The following is a 23,769-nucleotide window of genomic DNA, read 5'->3' on the forward strand; positions in this document are numbered from 1 at the left end:
ACACACACACTCTCTCGGTGATTCTGCTCTACGACTCCCAGCATGCACCTCACAGATAGTTGTTCTGTTTCTCTCCTTGGGGTGCAGCACTTGCAGCTCTGTTTTTGCTCTCTTTTGACTTCATTAACAGAAGAAATTGCAGATTTTAAGCGGCTTCTTTTCAAGAAACACACTTCTCTTTGATACAAAAAAGTTTGGTGGATGTTTGTGAATTGTTGTTTTGCGCCAAAGTCACTCTTGAGTCTTAAAAAGTGGTGTACAGCGAGGATTTGGAAAACAGCTGATGTGACTGTTAGCATGTGAAATGGGTGGGTCAGGCTGCATGTGCGTGACACACTGTTACCCACATAGAGGGAATTGGGTTTGCCAGTCACATGTCTGCGAGCGAGTAATGTGTGTGTGTGTGTGTGTGTGTGTGTGTGTGTGTGTGTGTGTGTGTGTGTGTGTGTGTGTGTGTGTGTGTGTAGCGCTGAGAGAAACAAGTGAGGACATATTCCTCTTTGACCTGAGAGACACAGAGGGCCGTGGCTGATCACACTGCAGGTGTTGAGACACAACAGTTACCTCACGTCCGATGTCGGGTGTGGTTGGTTACATCTGAAGTGACGTCCAGTCAAACTGACAAGTGCAAATGCCAGTAAAGTGTTCCATAATCACTTTACTCACTTCCCTTGTCATCACTATGGCCACGGGTTTCTGAAAAAGAAGGTGCAGTGCAGTGTCATGACTGTAATGGTAAAAGATGTGAGTTATCTTATTAATCACGCATGCCAAGAAGTAAGCCCTTTAACAAATAAAGTTATGTTCAAACATGTCATGTTGCCCTGGCCTCTGTGACAAGTGCTGGATTATTCCATGCACTTTTTGTGCCTTGTTTTTTTCCTGCTTATTTCACCCTTGACTTGTTTGTGTGGAACATTTTCAGCCCACTTATTTGTAATGACAGACCGGGCAATGATGAGGTATCATTGTGATTCTGAGTCATTCACTGTCTGAACCTTTGGCCACAAATTACACCATCATTACTTCAACATCCAGGTGTTAAAGGTTGAAACTGTGACTTTGGCACAACCATATACAGTAGATGAGTAGATAGTGTGTTACACCTGCTCTCAGTGCTTGAATTGACGCACTATTCACTGGTACTTGTACATTTTCCTCTTTGGTGTACAGAGATTTTTTTTATTGCACACCACCACTTCTCACAAGCTGGTTTATTTAGGGCAATTCACCATGTCCCCAAATAAACTGCATTTCCCAGGGGGCACTGCGTTACGCTCAGCTGTTCCCGATCTCCCTGCTTGCTTTTATCTCTTGGCTGCTTGTCTAAGTAACATTACAACCCTAACCTTAAAATAATGTTGACCTAGAGCCAAAAGGACACAAAGAGAACACAGACAGACAGTGACATAGTAGAACTTTAAAAGTCAAATACACAACCAGTAATAAATGCAGGCCAGGAGCAGAAAGCTAATGTTAGCAGCACTGCTAGCAGGGAAGAGTGTGTTGAGATAAAGTTAGCATTAACAAATACACCTGCAAGCTACAGTTCAGTTTAACCCCAGTTTAACCGCCAGCTATAGTTATGCCAAAACTGTTAAGTGGTTTGATGGCCAACAGAAAATTCAGTTTGACAATCGTCTTTTACAAGTCATTTACAAACAAAAATGCCAAAAAATGTGCATGTTTCAGCCAATATAGAGGATTTGTGCAAATGTTCTCCTGAGTTTTGTAACAGATTGTACATCAAATATCTTTTGGTTTTATCTTTGGGTTATTAGTCAGCCAAAACATGCAATTTGATGTCACTTTGTGTCCTCCAAACTTGCAGTGGGGCTTTTTACTATTTCCCACTACGTTATAGACTAAACAGTAAACTGATAACTGAAAAAAAAAAAAAAAATTCACCAGAGAAATTGAAAGGAAAAACAGTGGTATGCCACTCAAAGGACTTTTTCTGAAATCTTCAGTGTCTGCGGTTAAACTCTTGTCTGTTGCTAATTCATAAGCAAAACCAAAAGTCTTCTTGCCTGTTCAACCAGTTTAAAGAATGCATGACTAGTTTGGACCATCTGTGTAAAGCTTCGGCTCGACTGCAGTCCCAGTATCGCCTCCAAAATGCCTATCTCCCTCACGCTCTCTCAGACACCACTGCAGGGAGGTGCTGCTGTTTGAGCACTGACTCACTGTCTTTGTTTGGTCATGTGTTGTGTTTTCGGTTCACCTTCCTGCAGCACATAGTGATCTTTGTTTTTATGTGTTCACGAGGTAGACAAGGTGACTGATGAATGTCTGGTTGAGATGCTGGAAGGCAGGGCCATTCATTAATAATACTTAAGTCATGTTGTCTTGCAGGTCAAGCTTGGTAAACATGTAACATGTAGTTTCTGCATATCTGATTTTTTTTTTTTTGCACTAATACCAAACTTTTTTTAATATTAAAATTTGGGAAATATAAAGTTAAAGACAAGCTCCTGAAAAATGTTATACATTCTGCCAATCAGATAATTGATTAATAAACCAAACATTGATTACGTTGAATTCTTTTCCTCTTCCATGTGGACATCAGGTTACTGCTCAGTGGCTGCATGCTTGGCGCCTCTCCTGAATCGGCTGCCTTGGCAGTCATTCAGGAGGCAGCCTGCATATATTTGTGTCCTGTTATCAGAGTGAGTTGTCTGGTGGGTGGGTGCGGAGTCCTACAGGGTCGTCTGTCCTGACACCACCTGCTTATCTGCTGCAGCCTGAGTGTAGCTGTAACAGCTCTGTTCAGATCATCTCCAGGATGACTGTGTGCCTCTTTCACTCACTCATCATTGCACTGGCAAAACGTCACCTCGATGTTTTTGTGAAACCTAATGATGCTGTGTGGTTGGTCTGCACTGCCATTACTTCCTTCCCTTTTCTGATTTCAACCGCTCTTGATCACGCCTATGACAACTCTCTGTGCCACAAGTTTCCTTTTTGAGCAATGACAAGAAATTGTGAAGCTACAGACGTTTTGCTTTCCCACATATCACCTGTTTACAGGAAACCTGAGTCCAGTCATTTGCGTCAGGCTGAGCTTCTGGTATGTTTGTGCTGCTTGAAAGAAGGATTTACAATTCTATTTTTATCTCAACCACCCATGGCTATTAGGTGCTCTCAGTTTCATTTCTGAGATCACTGAGATTAGAGCAACACTCAAAGTTTGCAGATTGATTTCAACAAACAGTATTCTCTTACAGCATACTCTATATTACACAGAGGTAATGTGCAGCAACTGTGTAACACCGACTGAACGAAGTTTTAAATCCACGTGCACTTTATGGACACAGGAGCAAGCACTCTGTTTGTCAAGGTCTCATCTTCTCTCTAATTAAATTTACTGTCCCCATGCCTTCTACTCCCAGCTGTGATGAATGACCTGTTTGGCTTTGAGGAGCTCTTTTCCCTTAAGTGAAGCTCGCCTGTGTGTGTGTGTGTGTGTGTGTTCGTCTTTAGGCTGGGCAGTACCATGCCCAGCTGTATGAGTTATGGCGGTGTTTCAGTGGGAGGGAGACCCATCCACAGCCCTGTTCCTTCACCTCGCTGTCCTCTACTCTTTGTCTCCCTTTCTCTCCTGAGACCACATCTGTTTTTTCTGTTATCTGTTTTTTTTCCCCTTCTCCTCGATCTGGCTCTCTGTTTGGCCCACTAAAAGTGCCTGAGTCAGCAGAAACCTGAGGCACGAAGGAGGAGGAGGAGGAGGAGGAAGAGGAGGGCTCCCTTCTTGCAGAAGGCCTTTATCACTCTTCACTGAGTGATAAAACTGGACCCGTTCCTCCTCTTTTTGAGGTATAAATCCTTTTTTTTCTGACAGTAAATTTACATTGAAGTTAGTCGTTCATTTTATATTGGATTATAAACTGCACAGCTGTTGTGAACATCACTAAATTCGGCCATATCCTGGTCAATAATATATGCAGCTTTTTAAATTCACTGTTCTTCTTAAGAACTTAAATGTAATGATTGCCTCTCATTGGCATATAAACAAAGTTTGGAAAGTTTCCGTCCAGCTTTGGTTGTAGTGTGACATTCACATGCTCACTTATTGCACGTGTGCTTAACTTCCTCAACTGTCACAATGTCAGTTACATTCCCCCTTTGTTTGGTGACCTGCTGCAGCCATTAAAGCTTGCATCTACCAACTCAGATCAGTAATGACTGATGTCCCTTACTTAGTAATCATTAAAGCACATGTAGGCCGTGTTGTAATTTGTAGCAAATGGATTAAGTGAATGTTGACCTACTAATAGAGTGGACTAAAGGGTGTGCTCTATGGATACAATTTAAGTTATACTTTAGATATTGTTTTCATTATTGATTAGTTTACAGACACGTGTTTGTTCACATTTTTTTCAGTTGATGGTTTGGTTTTAAAATTTCAGAAAAAGTTCAAGGTTAAATTTTCAAAATCACATGAGACAGAAATACAATGATGAACAATTAAGGTGGAACGTGAAGAATTTGGCATTTTTGCTTAAAATAGTATTTGCTGACCAACTTTATGTCCCAGAACTACTACAACTGAGGTTGATTAATTACCGTAGCTTTAAATGAATGCATTTTGAAGACGTTCCTTTTTCTAAGAAACTGCTTGTAGAGTAAATTAACTAGAAGATAATTTTGTTTTGACTGTTCCAGTGAATTAAATGCCTAAATAAAATCAAGTTTCTTCTCATTTTGATGCAAAAATCCTGTAGCTATATATTTTATATTCTGGCTCCACCCCCATATTTCTCAGCTTCAGTTTTGCTATGATGAGTATGGGAGCCCCGCTCAGCCCCTCTGAACGGCAGATCAACCACCAACCAGTGGGGTTGCTAAGTGTGATGTTATTGAAGTCAAGCATTTGTACATTGTACGTTATACAAGTTATACTTACGGCATGTAGTTCCAATGGTGGTGGTGGTAGAACAAGATTAAACAATAGAAATAGTTGGAGCACTGCCAGAAAATACAGAGGAATTGATGCTTAAAATTTTAAAAACAAGTCTGCAATGGTCACTTATCAACATTGTACTCTTCTCACATTGGGTGAGGGTCTCCATTATTTACAGCTTGGTACAAAATCGACGTCATATGGTGGTCAATGCCGATTGGTTAAAGGCTTTTGACTCGGGATCCACTGGAACCAATTCCCAAACACATACATTCACAAAGTGAATTTGGGTCTTGTAACACCAAGCTGGCATAAGCCATCAATTTAAATTCAAATGTGAGAGTGAGACAAAGTAGTCCTGCTTATTTGTCTGCAACATTTATCTGCAGTGGTTCAATACAACCAGAGATTTTAAAATCTCGTGAAATATTTTGCTACATTGTTCTACCTTAGACTGAATGGATTTGTCCAAATTGTTATGCATTTAGTGAAGCCAGTACATTTAGTATATATCAGACAGACTGGGTTTTAACTGGGCTGTATGTGACTGAAGAATAAGAAACAGCGTTGAGAAGATCTTCCACTCACTCAGGTCAAACCCAGCTATGGTTGCTGCACACACGCATTCTGGGCCCGTTTGCGCGTTTGTGAAAGGCCTGTGGATGATCTGCACTATCTTTCTGTGCATTTGTCCACAGAGATATTAGAGTATGTGAATGTGACCGCTGTAGGTCTACATTTAGCTGAGACTGCGCCCTGCTCCCTCTCAGGTGTTGGCTGCTGCAGGGTGCTCTGCAGTAAACTCAGTTTGCTGGCACAAAGCAGCTGACGCTCATAAAAACAACAGCGTAGGATGAACTTTAACAGGGTGCGTGCACAGCTTTGGGGAGGGTTGCCAGGACAGAGAAAATAAATTAAAGAAGTAAGTGAAGGGGAGGAGAGCAGGGAGAGAAGTGCGTTGACTGAACCATTCATGATTTGATCCGGGGCCTTGTGTGCCCGAGGAGTAGGAGAGGAAGACGATCTGGAGGGAGGGAGGGAGGCGAGGCAGTGTAGGACGTGGCTGCTATGTGTGTCAACCAGGCAGCTTGAAATTCAGGTCAGCAGAGCATAGACACACGCACTGGAATGCAGAGTTAAGTAACAAGAGGCGGTTTAGGGGGTGAGTCAGGATGGTTGGGGGTACAAAAACGAGCAGGCCGAGTATTACTAGAATGGTCTGTAGCCACGTCCACAGTAATTTTTGGCTAGTAGGGAGTCACCCTGGGATTCATTATTCGTTCAATCCTGCACTGATAGACCGGATTCTTCTGTCTTTTCCATTTGGTTTAGTTGTTTTACATGCTACAGTAGCAGTGTCTGTCATTTTTCTCCTTGTTTTTTTTTTAAATAGCTTTCAGCCTCCTGAAAATGTCCCAATACCCTGCAAAAAGTAAGAAGTCTTAAAATATGAGCATCATTTTGTGTGATAGAAAAGTCCCCCTGATGTGGGCGCAGAACCTCAAATTGGACCCCATCCTGCTGTTCTAAAAACATCTTTGAGAAGTAAACAGCCCAACATTTACAGTCAACATGGAGCCTTAAATGTCCTCTCATGCCACCAGATTCCTGTGTGCTAAACATTGACAAGTATCATTATACAACCGGAGCTCCCCCCATGTCGGCGGAATGTGTTTACTGAGTTCGCTGAACTTGTCTCTACTAGTCCGACCAACATTTGCAGATGTACTTTTCGATGCATGCAGGGATGCATGCAGGGTAAGGCAATTAATGTCCATGTCTGTCATTTGACATTATGTTGAAATGGTTCAGAGATGCAGGAAAAACTTTTTCTCTGCTTTCAACCCCCCTCTCTTTGTTTGCTCACACGCTTTCCCCCTTTAAATTCTATTTGACATCTGTTTTTCTGTTAACACCGCTGTAAGCTGGCTGTGCTGAGGAAGGGATTTTGTAATGATCCACGCTTGCACAGGGGATTGTTTCAGTACACGAAAACAATCAAATGAATCTAATTACTAGGCATTCCCAAGCACGCCCTGTGGAAATTCCAGTTTGTTTTGTGGAAGTACTACTACAACTAGTGACAAGTGAGCAGCAAACTAACTCTACTGTTTCCTGTCATTTAATCACCAGTAAAGCACGCTTAGCCTTTTCTTCAGGGTAATTCTATGAGAAGTGAAGGGACCTCCCTCTGTCTCTGTTCAGGTTTCTGTTTGCAGCTTGCGTGAGAGCAGAGTCATGTGAGAGCGAGCTCCATGTCCTGCTGTCAGGAGAATGTGTTTATGGGGGACGTGTATCCGTCTGTCTCTCTTTTCAGTTGTCACTGCACACAGTGGGTGGGTGTGGCGTCCTCCACTACAGAAAACAAACACAGCTCATCCCAGACTACTGACATTTTATATCAGAGTGATAAAAGCCTCTTGTGTCTCTCTGTGCTTCAGTGTGGGTGTCTTTGGTCTCACTGGCGTGAGCGGTGTGGTGAACCACTCTGCCAGTTTCACATGAGCTGCTTCTGACTCTTCTACCATCTTGTTTTTCTGGAGATGGCCCATCAGATCTCTGGTAAATGTAAACACGGTAAGGGAAGGCCTGGAGGGTGACAGGGAGAGTAATGAAGGGCTGCTGAAAGGCTGTGTGTGTGTGTTGTGTTTTTCGGTCGGCCCCTGGGTATGGTCCCTCACCACCTCAAACCTTCCTCCATCTGCCTCCATACTCCCGGAGGAACCTGCCAGCCAGATGTAGAGCCACTCCACTGGCAACCTCAAATTCCACCACCTCACCATGGTGATCCGCACTCAGGCAACGCAGCCCCCACTTTCACTTTCCAGAGCAGAGGGGGGCAGATGCAAAAAAGTTTCTCTGGAAAGGTTGAGGGGTATTTTCTTATATCCTACTCAAACAGGTTTTAAACAAACCTACAAGTCAGACATCCTTCTTTGGAATAGAAAAACAGTCTTCTTGATTAGACTAAACCTTGTTATTTGAAGTTAAAAGGGAGATTATCCAAAGTATCACAAAGTTTGCAGAAAAAAACATTGTCCATGCAAAACCCCAGCAAATAAAGTGGGTAAGACATTATTTTTGTCATACATGGAATGTTTCCAAAACTCAATAATTTACCTGATGAGTGAAATGTGATTATTACTGGTAAGAATGCTGTCCAAAACTGTAAAAATGAGATCCAAGATATAATGACCTGGAATTATCCCTTAAGCCCTTAAGAACACAGTTTAGATCCGCTTTATTTGAAAGACGTCAAACGACAAACCCTTCAGTTTGATGCATTGCATTTTCAGATTAGATGGTAGCATTATTGTGCCTGTTTAAAGCTGAGCACACCAGGCTGTGCACCCTGCATGCTGATGCCGGGTGCACCACAAGTCGAAGCACCATCAGAAGCACTGTATGGCATTTTCTTTTCCTTTTTAAACCCAACAGGAAAAGTACCTATTCAGCTCTGCAAGTGAGGGGGAAGCTCACTGCACTGGTGTTTCTGATGACCTCTGACCTTTGTTTTGTGGGTTTGGCTCGGTGCCAGACAAGCCACTTGGTCCTGTGCATATGGGTTGAGGAATGCACTGGGATGCAGTGAGCTCATTAAACATTGCAGCTAGTGAAGGGGCGAGGGTCTGTTGTTTGCTCTAGCTTGTCTTCTCAGGCCCTGCAGCTCTTTGTGTGCCGGAGGGAGCCTTTCTGGGACACACTGTGGCCACCAGGACAGTGTGTGTGAAGCATTATGCCTGCCAGTGTGTGGACACTGTATACTCTTTAGATACAGAATACATTAATATCCCTCAATATGCATCTGTCAGACATACTAATAAGGCTGCTGCAGATGCAGAGAGCAACAAAACAAGATACTCCTTTCAAAGTGTGAGTTGTGAGAAAGGCCTGATCTGTACCCAGCAACCTTGTCTGTATATACTGTAGGTCAGCGGTTTAAATAACTTGTTCCAGTTTCAGTAGCACACAGCTTTCTCAGCAAAAAGTTCCTTCTTTCCCTCCTCAGTTATCTGCTGTGTTTTGGCACTGAGCCTTTGATGGCCAGAGAGGAGGAGGTGGGGGAGGGAAGGCCAAAGATCAGACACAAATCATCCCGTGGTACTCAGCACGTGAGAACAGTCAGGTGGTGATTTCTCTGCAGACTCCTCCTGAACAAATTGAGTTGCAGATTCACTATTAAATCCACAAGTGCAGAGTTATTACAGCACACTCTGTGCAGAGGAGTCCAAAATTTTCACAACAAAATGCAGATTTTTATTAGAGGTAACATTAAAAAAAAAAGATGAGATTTAAATATCATAAACATATTCCATTTATATTGTGTGTCAGTACCATGAAGCCCTGCCTTTTGTGCTGTCTGCAGCCGCTTGACACACGACTCCATAATCTGCCCTAGCTACAAGTCCTGTGACACCACACCAATAGTCTCATGCTGTGACACTGTTCATGACTGGAATATCAAAGACCATCCTATTTTCAACCCAGACAAATTGGAAAATGTACTGTGATTCAGAACCATGTGGGCCAGACAGTGCAAATGATCTGCTCCCTGTCACAGACACGATGGTCATGTTCATCTGGTGCCACAGTTTGCATGGCTGTTTTAGGCAATCTGATAAACATTGCGTGACCAGGGCTCGGTTTAGGAAAAACAAAGGGTGAGTGAGGGAGGGTCCTAACCCAGCTCCAGATCGGCTGTGTGCTCTTGAAGAAAAACAGCGAGTGTGTCTCGTGGCAGGAGAACACATGCTGCTGCTAGGGAGCTGTCAGGGACACCCTGCCAGGTTTAACTAGGTCCTGCAAGAAGTACTCAGATCCTTTTCTTATGTAACAGTACCATTACATTAATGTCAAAATACTCCATTATCAGTAAAAGTCCTGAATAGAAAATCTTATTTAATTAAAGTATTTGTTGCAAAATGTAGTTAAAAGTACTAAAATAAAATTCCTGGTTTGGTCCCTCCACTCTGGTGATCCATACGACTGCTTGCGGTACCAAGTTTGAATGAGTATATGTTTATCTCACAGGATTATTGGTACCTGTGAATGTAGTTTGGGATATGGAGTCATAGAATTTCTAAAATATTTTGTCACTATTAAACGTCACTACCTTTGGCCCGATTTGAAAATGTAAATGAAAAAGAAAGATAATTAGTGTTTCTGCCCTGTGATTCAGATCTGCTCCAAAATGGTACGTGTTGCTCCTTGGCCCATGCTACACCCTTCAGCCAAAATTCATGAAAATCAGGCTTGTTGTTTTTCCATAACAACAAACAAAAATAAACAAACAGACAAATAAACCAAAAACATAACCTATCTGGTGAACATAACTGAAGCTGTTGCTTCCACAAAGACCTTGCTGTTTTTAAGTAGGCTATGCGCCAGACTTTTGTTTTTTGGTTGCACACATTGACTTACTGGTGTCCTTTTGTCACTGTGGCAAAAAGTGTGGATGGTCTGGGACAGCCTAGCTGAAAACAGTTCAATCATTTATATTTCTAATGTGGCTAAATCAATGGTGGAAGTGGACATTTCTATCCTCTACATGTCAGGTAAAATATGTAGTGAGCATACATGTGGGGCCTGGGATGAATAAGTGGGTAAAAAAAAAAAAAAGCAGAGTTTTCTAGGGGAGGATGTGGGTAGTCAGGCAGGGTATTCGGGGAACGCCTTGTTTTTGTTTTTCATTACAAGAGAGAGATGGGGTGGGGTGGGATGCAGGATGGTTGCCCATTGGCTCAAGTTACCCTTTGGATGATGTGTATGGAGCACTGCCTGGTGCAGCTGAGTACACTGTGCTCAAAGAGCCCTTTTTTTTTTAAATCCAAGAGAAAGTCATCCACTTGCTCGGACCCCACTCCCTTCCAAAAAAAACCTGCCCCCTCTCCCCCTCCCTGCTGCAGACCCCCTGCTCCTTCCTGCCTGCTTCCCCTGGCTGAAGACCAAGTGCTTCATGTGGCTCGACTGAGGCAGGTTGGAGGTGGCCCCCGCCCATGTCCTCAGAAGACACTTGTTTTCCATTGGGACTGTGGGGGTGGGGGGGGGGTGTTGATGTTGGCTGGGTGGAGCAGAGGGTTGAAGGGGTTCAGCGGACGGGGGTCTGGTGGACTTGCCCCCAGGGAGAGGAGGAAATAAAAGAATAAGAGCACTTTCACACGCCCCTTTTTTCTTTTTTTGTGGATCACCTACATGCACCTGTGGAAAGGAGAGAGGATGTTTACACAGCATTTTAATCTTTACAGATCCAGTGCAATTTTATAGGTACAATAAAATCCATCAAAATTAAAGATGCAATTATAATTTAGGAAGTTAGATTGTTATGTTTAGTTACTGAGACTCTCTTTGTGCATGCCAGCTGTCTGTGACTGACCTCTAAATGCAAAAGATGGGGCTACTGAGAGGGTCTTACTTTATGTGAAAAATATAGGTGACACCCTTCCTGAAAGAGAAACAGAGAAAAGATTGTGTGTGCATGTGTGAAGACTGAGTGTGCTCTCGTGCACTGGCTGGGGCCTCCTGTGTGCTCAGCTCTGCAGACAGCCCCAGAGAGCTTCACTTCTCTGATTAGGTTTATTGTGGTCACAGCAATGGCCAGTGGAGACCTTGCATTGTTGGGAGTTTGTTTACCATTCAGCCGGAGTTAGCCAAAGGGACAGGACAAGAGGGGGGAAGGCTTGCTCAGAACAAAGGAACGGTTCATGGACTAGCTTGACTAATGGAGGATTGAAATACTTTTATGAACAAATCTGAATAGAACAAGGACAGAGAGAAGATCTGCTGATAAAAATGTTTTGAATAAGAGCAGTCCTTTTGAATAATATACAGTATCCATAGAATGTCACGCAACCAGACAAAGATCAGCTTCTCCTCGTCATCACTATCACTCAAATAAACATCCAAATGATGCATCCAGCGAGCTGTTTACTTGAGCATCCAGGGTTGATGGCCTGTAGGGCTTTGGCGCAGGACACAGGGTTTTCTGAGGTCACAATGTTTGTCTTGATTTCAGTCAGCAGAGTCACCAAGAGATGAGAGGACCATGGCTGCCATTTTGGCCAATAATGAGTTTTGCACACTGTAACTGTAAGTCTCTCAGTTTTAATGTACAGCAGGTTTCCTATTTTCTGAAGCAGTTGCGCATGAGGTTTTGGAAAAAGTCAGTCAATACAGTTGTGGTGGACAGTGCTGGACTTCTATAAAATGCACACATGCACACAGGTCAGTGTGTTGCACTGTGCCACTATATATATATATATATATATATATATATACTTGAGCTATTGTGTGCACTTGGGTTTATACATTTGCAAGCAGTTTTTGCGAATTCAGACGTCACAAATGAAGCCACAGTCAGAAAATCACAGAGGGCGAGGTAATATATAGTTCATTAAAAAACAAAAAACAAAAAGCCTCCATAGTAACGGCCTGTTTGTCATACTGAATGTGTGTCACATGTGGGAGTATATTGTGAACAGCTCTTGCTTGAAGAAATATGCAAAGATAAAAAGTGTGGCTGGATGATAAAATAAACCATATGTGAAGGGTAAATTGTCATTGATAACAATAAATGTCGCATAGCTAAATTACATTTGTCTGTATTTAATGACAGTTTAACCGCTTATTCTTGACCTCCGGACTGGACTTTGGTCCGATCGGTTCATTGAGTATCTGGTCCGATACCATTGGTTGGTGTAGCTATTTTAAGTTAATTATGTTGGATCTTTGAGTGGCAATTATGAAGTTCCAAGACTGCTCCTGATGAGTGTGACTGGAGCCCAACACTTAGACGTGCACAGAGTGTGTGTGTGTGTGTGTGGGGAGGGGGGGGGGGAAGCTATAACGTTCATGAGAAAGTATTCCAAGTTTTGTGGCTTGTTCAACATCAGTGCCTTAGTTACACAAGTTTTTGTGTCCGCTGGTACATGCACGTTCTCGATTTAACTATGGACTTGAGCAGAGAGCACACATCAAACTGTGGTGGTCTGAGGCAGCTGAGGAAAAAAACCTCAACTGTTGTTGTCCCCCCCCCCGTCCTGTTACAAAAACATGACTTAAAATTTCAGATCCCTGTTACATTGCAAATGTGCACATGCCAGCAGTCACAAACCTCAGCTGCTGATTAAGACCAAGTGAAGAAACATGTACCTACTCATGAAGGTTACAGCTTGTCCCATCTCCGCGCACCTCAAGATTCACAGTGGTGGTGTTTCAACTAATATTGTTAATTTTGCAGAAATGCAGCATAGTCTGCTCTTTGTTGTGGATGAGGGGCCTTTGCAAGCTTTGAACGTGTGTAACCACAGAGACTCTGTGCTCCCTCAACACTTTGAAAATGTCTCACGGTCAAGTCAGAAGTAAAACCAAACCTGCAGAGCATCAGCCCTCATCAGACAGTTTACAGTAAGCAGTCTCACTTCTTATGTTTTCAAGTACGAGAACAAAAGAGATGAAAATCACGTTGTACGATGAGCAGCGTTTGATTCTGCCCCTTCTCAGCCTGTTTGTGTAGGTGCTTACTTTCTCACTTTACTGTTGTTGAAAGTGTGCTGACTCACTGTGTTTGTGTGCTTGCAGACGTGCCAAACTACGGCTCTACTTGGAGCAGCTGAAGAAGCTGGTGCCTTTGGGTCCAGACAGCACGAGACACACCACTCTGAGCTTGCTGAAAAGGGCCAAGATGCACATCAAGGTAAAAAAAAAACCCACAAGCAACTAGTATTCACATGTGTTCTGCTGTTTGCATCTCTTTGACAAGTGGCAGTTTGAGAACTACTAAAATTCCCGAAATTTCTCCATGATAAAGGTAGAACCTCCGCTTATGACTTTTGTCATTTTCAGCCCATCGCTGAAAAAGTCTTTTTCTGTGTGGTATGCTTACTATCTCAGGAAGTGATTACATATGATTACAAGGCAGTGATGAAAAAAAAATAAAATCGAATTTCATTAACTTTCAATTTCTTCTAATTCATGCAAATTTTAAGGCAAATTAATTATATCAAAATGCAAATTGCAGCAAATTCTCTCACTCCACAACAGACGAATCAGTCTTCCTGCAGAAAATGTAGTAAGTAAAAATGCAAAACATTTGCTGGTTCCAAATTGTCAGATATGAAGATTTGCTGCTTGTATCATTGTAAACTAAATATCTTTGGGTTTTAACTGCTGGTCTGGAAAAAACAGCACTTTGAAGACATCAGTTTGGACATTAATCAAAAAATCCCCTCAGGAAGTCACACTTTTTTTTAAAATCTCTACCAGCTACATGAGCACAAAACTCACACTTTACTTCTCTTATTTCTTTCAGCTTTTTTTCTTTTTTGACTCTTTAAGAGTTACATTGTTTTCAAATCTTTCAATCAGAGTGGTTCAGGGCCTGCCAGAAAAACAAATCCAAGTTTGAAAGGAAGAAAGAAAAGCTCAAGAAATGAGTCAACAAAGTAGAATCTGCAGGAGATTGTGTGGCTGATCTCTGGATATTTACAAGAAGATAGCATGATGTTTGGTTTGTTTACGGCCAAGCTCTCCATGGTTCACTCAAGGGTTTCAGTTCCGACACCAAGAAACATGTGCTCAAACCAGTAGGCCTGCAGCAGGAGCAGTCATATAGAAGAGTTTAGAGGAAATTCAATGCATGCAGACTGTAATTTGATTGTTAACGTTGGTGTGGAAGATGAACTCTATGTACAGTTTAGGACACGCTGTACTGATCTTGCTGTTTACAAGCAGCAACAGTGTGGTCGGTGGAAAATCCAGACGTTGCTCTTTTAACCCTTCATTTCCTGTTTATCATGCACGTCCTCTCTGCTCAGACAATTTGCGTTAATTCTCGTCATTGTGCTGTTCCTTCTCGCATCACGAAGGGCCACGTGTTTGGACTTGGCTTTGATTCACTACCAAACACGTTCATATGCAAATAAGTGCAGAATCTAATTCCACGCTGAGTCAAACTTTGATATGAGTTTATGTATTTTTGGTTTCTAACTTCTACTCCTCACACAGTCATTTTGCTACTTCCCCATTGCGTGTTGAAATTTGTTGTTGTTAAATACTCTCTTTTGAAATTCCTGCAGAGGTCTGAGTGTGGGCAGGTAGAGAACGAGCCTGGCAACATCAGTACGACACAACCTGAGTCAAAATTTCAGCAAAGGCGATATATTCTGCCATAAGATTAATTATGAGGATAATATGGAAATTACAATATGAAGCGTTGTGTTTACTTCTATTCTAATCTTTTGCTTCGTCATATAATGTGTTTTCCTAGAAAAATAAAATCTGGTAATATTCCAACTATTTGGGAAACATTAGGTCACACAGAAAAATATGTCATATAGGTAGCTTTCATGTTGTTAGTCTGGATTATGAGCGTAAAACATATTTGACTTTTTCTTTTTTTACACTCATGCATATAATGTGTGCAGCAATGACTCATATTTCTTTTGTCAAATGGTGCAAACATTAATTTCTATTGTATTATTGTGTACCATTTCTCTACAGCCTGCGAAAGGTCAAAGTGGAATTTTCGGTATTCCCTCACAATAAGTTTTGGCTTCCTATTGCAATGCAAATTGCAATTGGACAAAAAAAATAGACCAGGAAGACAGCGACCTTTTGGAGGAGTTAAAGGAGAATGTTGAGAGAGATGAGCTTGGGTCGAATGAACATTATCATTGATTCTTGGCATCCTTATGTTGTATGTGCAGAAGCTGGAAGAGCAGGACAGGAAGGCTTTAAACGTGAAGGAGAAGCTGCAGAGAGAGCACCGCTACCTCAAACGCCGCCTGGAGCAGCTCTCTGTGTCGGGATCTGTGGAGCGCATTCGCACCAACAGCATGGGCTCCACCATCTCCACTGACTCAGAGCAAGGTATGCCGACGGTAAAAAGTAAATCAGTGGTATTATAACTAGGATCAACCCACTGTAGAACCTTGTGTTCTTGTTAAATCACATTAGAACCAATGTTTTCACATGCCCATCTATAAATACCTATCAAGTAGAGGTCGAGCGATACTGAGGTTTTGGGGCTGACGCTGGTACCAATATCAGGAAGGAAAAAATATCATATCAATATATTGACTGAAATGTGGTTATCAAACACTTGGGACACAGATTTGTAATAGAGGAAGGACATTTTACAGTTTAACAATAAACTATTGTCCCAAATGAATCCTTGCACTGAAACAGTGAGCTTCACTGGGAATTAAAAAATGATAAGTAACTATGAATTTGAAAAAAAAAAAAAAAAAATCTAAAAACAAATAGGACATTTGTAAATTACCCCAATCATGTTTTTCTGCATTATGTTATGTAAAAAAAAATATTTGTGACAGGCCAATATCAGCCCATAAAATCAACCAACTGATACATCAGTCGGTCTCTACTGCAGATTGATGTGCGCCGTAACATCAAAGACTAAAAAGCTGCATCTGAGCTTCATTTGATGCACTCTTCATTTACCAGGTGGACAGTTCTGGGCTTTCCCCAACCATGACATTAATGTAAATGAAAAGTAGCTTCCCTCCAAATTCGATGTAAATAAGTAACGACCAACGAATGGTCTTAACAGGGACACTGTGTGCCCTGAAACTCCAGCTTGCAAATACTGTAAAGGTGGTTTATGAGTGCTTTAATCCACATGTAATGCGTGTTGGAGAAATTTGGCTGTCGCCTGACACACTCACCTCAGATTACAGATAAACAGGTCTGGCTCTGCTCTTCAGCTACTGATAGTGGGCGGTTTCATGTCATGTGGTCCGCTGTGTGCTGTTGCCGGTTGTGGCAGATAAGCAACTTCATCACGTGGTAAATACAGAAATAAACAAAATACAGTAGGCTGTGGTTGTGCAAGACTGGTCAGACTCAAATTTGATCGGAAGCCTTGTATTCTGGAAATCCCCAACAAATCTAAGGAGAGTGAAGGCATCGGTGTATTTTACCAGAAGTGATTGCTGGAGAGTCAAACAGGTGGCCGGGCGCGCGGAGGTATGATGGTTGGCAGGGTCTTTTCACTCTTTACTCACCTTTTTATAATTACAATCAACACTATGAAAGCTTCCCAGGAGCAACTGTCGAACGTGATTGTTTTTTTGGGGTTTTTTTTGCTTTTGATGGGGTCAGACCACATGATCATCGTCGTCACAGGCTTCCCTGAAACACGTAGGGCCTGATTTACTCAACGTTTGCGTGTGTAAAATCACGTGCAAACTCCACACCACCCGCAAAAAAATGTCCAAGCGGATCCACTAACGACGTGCAGTGAGGATTGCGTCTTTCAAATGTGCAATTTAATACACGTTGTCCATTTTGCGTGTTTGCCTGCATGCTTGTGTAATTTTGGGCGTTTCTGCTCGAGGTTGCAAAATGCTGGGAGGTGAACATGCAAAGAGAATAATTTAGCACCCTCAACGATGTTTACTAAACCTGACAGTAGAAATAGGAGAAGTGATTGTGTGTGTATTATAGTACGACTGAAAGGAACGTATTAGTCAGATGCGCAAATCTGGAGAGACGACTGTTCTTATTGTGGTGAGAAGGAGACGCAGGGGAACTAAATAATACATAAAGAATGTGGTTTTACACCCGTGGAAAAAAAGTTTAGATGTCAGAGGGAAAAATTATTCAGACATATCGTCTGTCCAGCGATGACACTTCCGAGTTATTGAATGAACTGAATGATGATTGACAGCCAACAACAAGGAGGAGCCATGAAATACCAGCAATTAATAAACTTCTTCCGACTCAGCATTTTCCTACCTCTGGGTGGTTCCAGCGTATCGCTGCTTGGATGTCCCACCCAGTCCAGATATTCAGGTTTGCTGTCGCAGGTCCTGAATGTGTCCCTCAGAATTCACAGGTAGTTTGATAAGGTTCCTGATCACTGGCGAGGCACTGAATGAAAAGTCACTTGCTCGTCACAGAAAGAGCTGGATCTGCTGGTTTGTTAGGATCTCATCCACCATCCCTCCTCTTTTATTTGCCGACGTTTTATTATTAAGCCTTTTTGTTTTTCCCACATTATTGACTTTCTTGCTGATAATCTCCTTGTTTTTGTTATTTTTATATTTCTTAATTTCAATGGGATCAGATTTCCTTTTCCTTTTGCAGTCGCTCTGTTTTCCATAGGTGGAATCACTTTAACACATGCAAACTCCTCATTTAAATACAGCGATTTGCACCTGATTTCAATGACGCGATTACTCTTAGTAAATCGAAATGTGCAAACTTTTGGATGGAACATGCAATTTAGTACCCTTTATTTGAGATCTTAGTAAATCAAGCCTTCAGTTTGGTCTGTTTGCTAATCCTGGATGAGGTAAACACACATGCAGTTGTTTATCAATGGAAGGGGATTAGCTGTTGGAGCACAAAGATCTGCCTGTTTGCCCAGAGTTAATGGCTGCCTAAATCCAGGTTTAATCCACAGGCGCAGCAGGCTGCCTAATAAACATGACCACAGTTGGGTGGAAATAAACAGTTTCCTCTCTCGTGCTCCGTTTTAAACACCGCTGAAAATAACCGAGTGTATTTTCTTCTTTCTTTGCGTGCAGAGGTGGACATCGAGGGCATGGAGTTCACCCCCGGCGAGGCGGACAGTGTGGACAGCATCAGCGACGGCGAGGAGGAGGACCACTACAGCCTCCAGAGCAGCTCCAGCGACACCAGCTACACAGCCACACATTCCCACAGACTGCAGCCGCACCACTGCTAGACAGCGCGCGGCCATCCATTTCTCAACCAGCTTCCTCACCCGTGCTTTCCTCTCCTCACCCTACCCTTCCCTGATTTGCGATCTCCAGGGCCGCCCACGACCCACATCAGACCAGTCCACAGCGGCGGTACACCCCGAACCTGTTCCTCCTTTCCTGGCTGCGACTTTCCAGGAAGCACATGGGGCCGAAATGCCACTCAAGCCTTCCTGACCCCCCCCCCCCTCCTCCTGACCACTGACCCTACCTCACCCTACTGTATCCTGCCTGAACCTGCCCCTCCTGACACGCCCTGCCCTCCCGCTGCCCTCACAGCCCCTACCTAGCTTTGCCGCAGGCTCAGAGAGCGCAGAGCACAGCTTGTGCTTTTTTTTTTATGTGGGAATTCTGTGGTGAGGTGGACAGCTTTGACTTGTTAACTGGTGTGTGTTTATGTGTGTGTGTTTATGTGTGTGTGTGTGTGTGTGTGTGTGTGTGTGTGTGTGTGTGTGTGTGTGTGTGTTGGAGAGCAGAAGTCAAGGGAGGGAGTTTCAAAGAGGTCAAAAACAAAATATAAGCTTCAAGTCGACTTCATGTGGCAATAATACACAGACAAGGCCTTGCACTTAGTTTGTGATGTAAAAGGTAAAGCACTTCTGTTCTGCAATATACGCGAAATTTGGACCTCGAAAGTTATTTTCAGCACAAACACCATCTTCCTTTCACACAATAACAAGTACAGGAGCAGCGATTACAGATGTCCTGTGGGTTCCTTGAAAAATCGGACTGCTGACAAATGGTCAAAGCTTAAAGGAAGAGTTTGAAATTCTGGAGGAACACGATCGTTTTCTGTCTTCCTGAGAACTGGGTGAGGAGAGAGACAGGAAACAGCAGTAGACAGCGAGCCTAAAAATCAGCACTTATAAAGCTCACGTGTGATACACGTTGTTGTTTTTTTTATATATTCAAAGCCAAAAGTGTAAAATGAATAGGTTAGAGAGATAATATGCCTGGTGAATTTTGATATTCTTACACAGTTTTTGTACACATTAAACAAATAAAAAAAAATTGATTGGCGGGCTTTAGCAATCCTGCTCGGCATATTTCTTCAGTTTAGACAGAGCTCGGCCAGCTGTTTGCCCCTGTTTCCACTCTTTATGCAAAGCTAAGCTAAGTTAAACTAAGATGTGCAGCTTGCTGGCTGGAGTTTTATACTTACACGCACATACAGTAAATCTTCTCATCCCGCTCTCAGCAAGAAAGGGAATAAGCGGCAGAAAAATGTCCAACCACCCCTTTAAGTTTCTGACTTTTTGAGCACGCCATCAACGCCTCAGCCAGCGCGGGACTTCAAATGGGACTTTTCCCCAACAGCGTAGTCGCACCTTCATTCCCGAGCGCGAGCGAAGACGACCGGAAAAAGCTTCAGAGCTGCAGCAGAGAAGACAAAATGTAAATAGATGTACAGTTGCTGTCCAAACCCTCGCGTCTCCCTCTGGTTGGGTTGCCTAACCACTACTCCACACTACTGACCACTACACTATACCACCCATATGGTGTGGATGGACTACTATGTCAAATCAAAATAAAAACGAGACGAAAAACTCTTATTACCTAAAGATGATTTCCTCTCAGTAGCTAATTGATGTAGCAATTAATTGAGTCTTGGTGGACCACGAGGTGTTAACGGGGAGACTTTTCCCCTTTTCAGATGTGGATGGCAAGATGTTGCTTACAGACAGCGGGACCAGCAGAAAAATTAGGGCTCCTCCTGTTTGTTTTTGTTGTTGTTTTTTTTTTACTTCGTCACTAATGGATCCTCGTCTGTGTGCACGACGCCATCCACCCATAGTTTGCATTTCTCTACAGCTCTGTTGCTTTCTCTGCAGTGTTGATGTATGACTGGATTTCTTTTTTTTGTTTTGTTTTTTTTGTTCTGATTAACAAGTCAAAGCTGTACATGTGGACAAAAAAAAAAAACGGGCTGGCTGTAAAGATTTGTTCTCCGTAGAGGCGCTCATTTTTAGCTAATTTAGTGAACTAATCACATTCAGCTCCCTTTTTTTTTTTTTTTAATTTCTATCACAAGATTAATAATCTTATTTTCTCTCTGTTACTTGTTTCCGGAGCTTTTGGGCACTGCTAAAGACCAACGTAGGTGGAGTTTCTTCTCTAACTTGTCTGTAATTTATGCACAATAGTCACTATTGACGGAGGAGGCGATTCCGTCGCTCTCTGACCATGTAGTAATCAGTAGCCCCAGTCTCTGGCAGTCTTTAGAGCTTGGCACTTTAAAAACAAAAAGGGGCCGGTCCACCATGACTGGTCTGACCAAAAAAAATAAAAAAAATAAAAAAAAATTTAAAAAAAAATCACAAACAACAAAAGACTCAAAAGAAAACAAAAAACTTGCATACAAAAAAAAAGAAAAAAAAAAAGCTACTTGTCACTGAAAGTGATATTAGCCAGTGTAATCTATATTTCTTGTAGTAAATTTTGTATTATATTTTCCTAAATGTCATCTTACAATGAAAAGACAAAAAAGAGTGAGTATATCTATCTATCTATATATAAATATATATAAATATATACGAGAGACAGACAGACAGACAGGCCAGGCTTGTTGAAGGGAGAGCGGGGGCAGGGGAGCTGATACACTGGCCCCTCTCCCTTGGGTGACTCTCCTGCTGTCATTCTGTGCCTTGGTGAGCCTTTGACCTCCCTCCTCCTCCTCCTCCTCCTCCTCCTCGTTCCCACCTCCTTACCCTCAGCCCCGTACTCAGGTCACACTCCCCGCCCTCCCTCTTCTTCTCCTCCTCTGGCAGGGGCTGAAAGCTTCGATTTCAACCCTTACCACGCGAAACACTTCCATGAGCAAGGGGCGTGTGAAGAGACGACCTCATTATATATAAATAGAAAAAAAAAAAAGAAGAGCTCCCCTTGGTCTCTACTGAAGCCGCTGTTGTACTACACCCTGTCCAGGCACTCCCCTCACCCCCTTTTTTTTTTTGATGTCCACCCATCTGCCAGTGCCGCCTCTGTCACGGAAAAATAAAAACACACACTGGTGAACTCCCATGGCAGCTTCCAGTCGCCCCGAATGGTCACCGACGGGGTTTAAAACTTCTGGGCTTGAAGCGTGTTTTATCTTTTTTTTTTTTTTTTTTTTGTCATTTTTACGATTATTGTATGTGGACTATGTGTTTGTTCAGCGGGAGTCACTGGGAGAGGAGCGATAAAAGAATAATCCAATCAATGGCAGCTTAAGGTGTTATCCTCTGAGCTCCCAGTGGTCCGTCCCAACAAATAGTGTTACCCATTGATCAGGGGACCTCTTGAGACACAGCAATATTACCATCGTGTGCTTTCTGAGGGAAGGGGGAGGGGAGCCAGGGTTTTTAAGACAAGCAGGTGGTTTTGCTTTTGACTGTGTGGTGCATTTTTGGTGACCAACTTACTTTTATTTCGATGATTTTTTTTTTTTTTTTTTTTACCTCCTATCTGCACTCTCTCCAAACACTGCAGGAGGGGAAGAAAAATTCACTGGAGACGAGAAAGAAAAAAACTTCTTTTTTTTGTTGAAAAGCTGTTTTTTTTTTTGTTTTTTTTTTGGTTGTCATCCAAAAGTTTACATTCATGTCAAAAGGATTTGTACATGACTGTTTGTAGCAAAAATGTCCTCTTCAGTTGGTTGGTCAAATGAACAACCGAGTAAACCATATTAATGGTTTAAGATTATTCTCTTGCACAGAACCTCCCAACAGGAAAAGTGACGCAAAGACGGGGCGAATGGGATAAGCTCGAGGGCCAGATATGAGATTATAATTTTTCAGTGGCATCATTGAAAAATGTACATAGCGCACACACACACACACACACACACACACACACACACACACACACACACACACACACACGCGCGCGCACACACTCTCAGAAGGAGTGGTTTATGAGCAGCTTAGCGGACATGGTAAGATTTCGTTTGAATGTTGGATGGAGTGTTTATGGAAATTCTTTTGATGATGTGCCTTGAAAAAAAGTTATTTTCTTACAAAAAAAAAAAAGCAGAGATTGTACCAATTAAATGAAGACTGTTAAAACAGTTACAGTTGCTCTTACTTTTAACCCCTTTGAGACACAAAAATAGATGTTATAGCGCTTCCCCTTTAATGACAGAAGAGGCAACCATTCATGTCAGAAAGTTGAAGGGGCTTTTCATTGAAATCCTTCTTACATCAAAGTGTAAAACGAGCGTCGTCAAAGAGAAGAAAGCTCAAAACTAACGTCGGAGCGTGTGCAGACGAGATTTGTCGTTTGATTTTATGTTGCCGTGTCGCAGAGATTTGCTTCAGTGTGTTAGGTTTTGTAAGAGCGCAGATGTTTTGGGGGAGTCAGCACGCAGAGAAAAAAGAAAGAACGGAGGGTGGTAGGTGGGATGAATTAAGTGTGTGTGTGGGGGGGTGGGGGGGGGGGGTGGGGGGCTCAGAAAAGGACAGAATGCAAAGGGACAGGTCTGTGCACACCGATAAAATCAGAAAGACATCTTTCTTCCCCTTCGGCCTGTTGATTAACGGTGCTTACAAAAATCGACACACCGACTTCCATTAAATGTTATTCCTGCCAAATAAAAAGTCACTTTTAATCCTTCCATGAATAATAACAATTCCTGTATGTGATTCAAGATGAAAAGCTTTATAACTACCTTACCACTTTCCGCACTTCGGCCTTCGTGTCTTTTCTCCTAATTTTGCATCTTTATGTATCGGGGCGACACTCTACGATGGGTGTCGCACCGGCGTTGTTGTTCATTTCTTTTGTACCCACCAGAACCTAGAGGCTGTCGAGGGTGAACTGGCTTGGATTTAGTGGAGGAGTTGGTTTGGGCTGACACACTGTGCAGAGTCGGGAGAGTTCTGTGCCAGAGACCTGTGAATATGTTTCTTTTTAGCGGATGTGTAATATGCATTCAGAAGATGTTATATAAGTTCCTTTTTTTGTTTTTGTTTTTTTTTGTGTGCGTGTGAGTGTGTGCGTGCGTGCGTGTGTGTGTGTGTGTATACACGAGTACCTGGTGCTGGCTACATTTTAGCAAACGCTCTAAGGTATTGTGTATTCTCTCATTGTAATATAATTAAAATGTTTTATACATAAAGCTGCCAGCTGTGAAGTCATTTATGATCC

General features: G+C 42.5%; 1 protein-coding gene across 3 annotated transcripts in view; it reads left to right on the top strand.

Moving 5' to 3' along the window:
- Window positions 1-23,740, top strand: part of mxd4 (MAX dimerization protein 4) — a 28,881-nt gene extending 5,141 nt beyond the window's left edge. The window contains exons 4-6 of one of the 3 annotated variants that reach the window (XR_011179174.1): window positions 13,481-13,595; window positions 15,607-16,885; window positions 18,451-18,533. Coding sequence is in view for 2 of the 3 variants with exons in the window: in XM_069168319.1 (XP_069024420.1) it covers window positions 13,481-13,595; window positions 18,451-18,822 (487 nt within the window). In the remaining variant the exon portion in view is untranslated. Of the gene's footprint in view, window positions 1-13,480; window positions 13,596-15,606; window positions 16,886-18,450 lie in introns of all 3 variants that reach the window. The other 2 variants (XM_069168321.1, XM_069168319.1) reach the window with 2 other exon arrangements.
- The last annotated feature ends 29 nt before the right edge of the window (window positions 23,741-23,769 follow it).

Source organism: Embiotoca jacksoni, unplaced genomic scaffold (genome assembly GCF_022577435.1).
Source record: "Embiotoca jacksoni isolate LCO1_2020_lvr unplaced genomic scaffold, fEmbJac1.0.p SCAF_4, whole genome shotgun sequence".
NCBI lineage: Eukaryota > Metazoa > Chordata > Actinopteri > Embiotocidae > Embiotoca > Embiotoca jacksoni.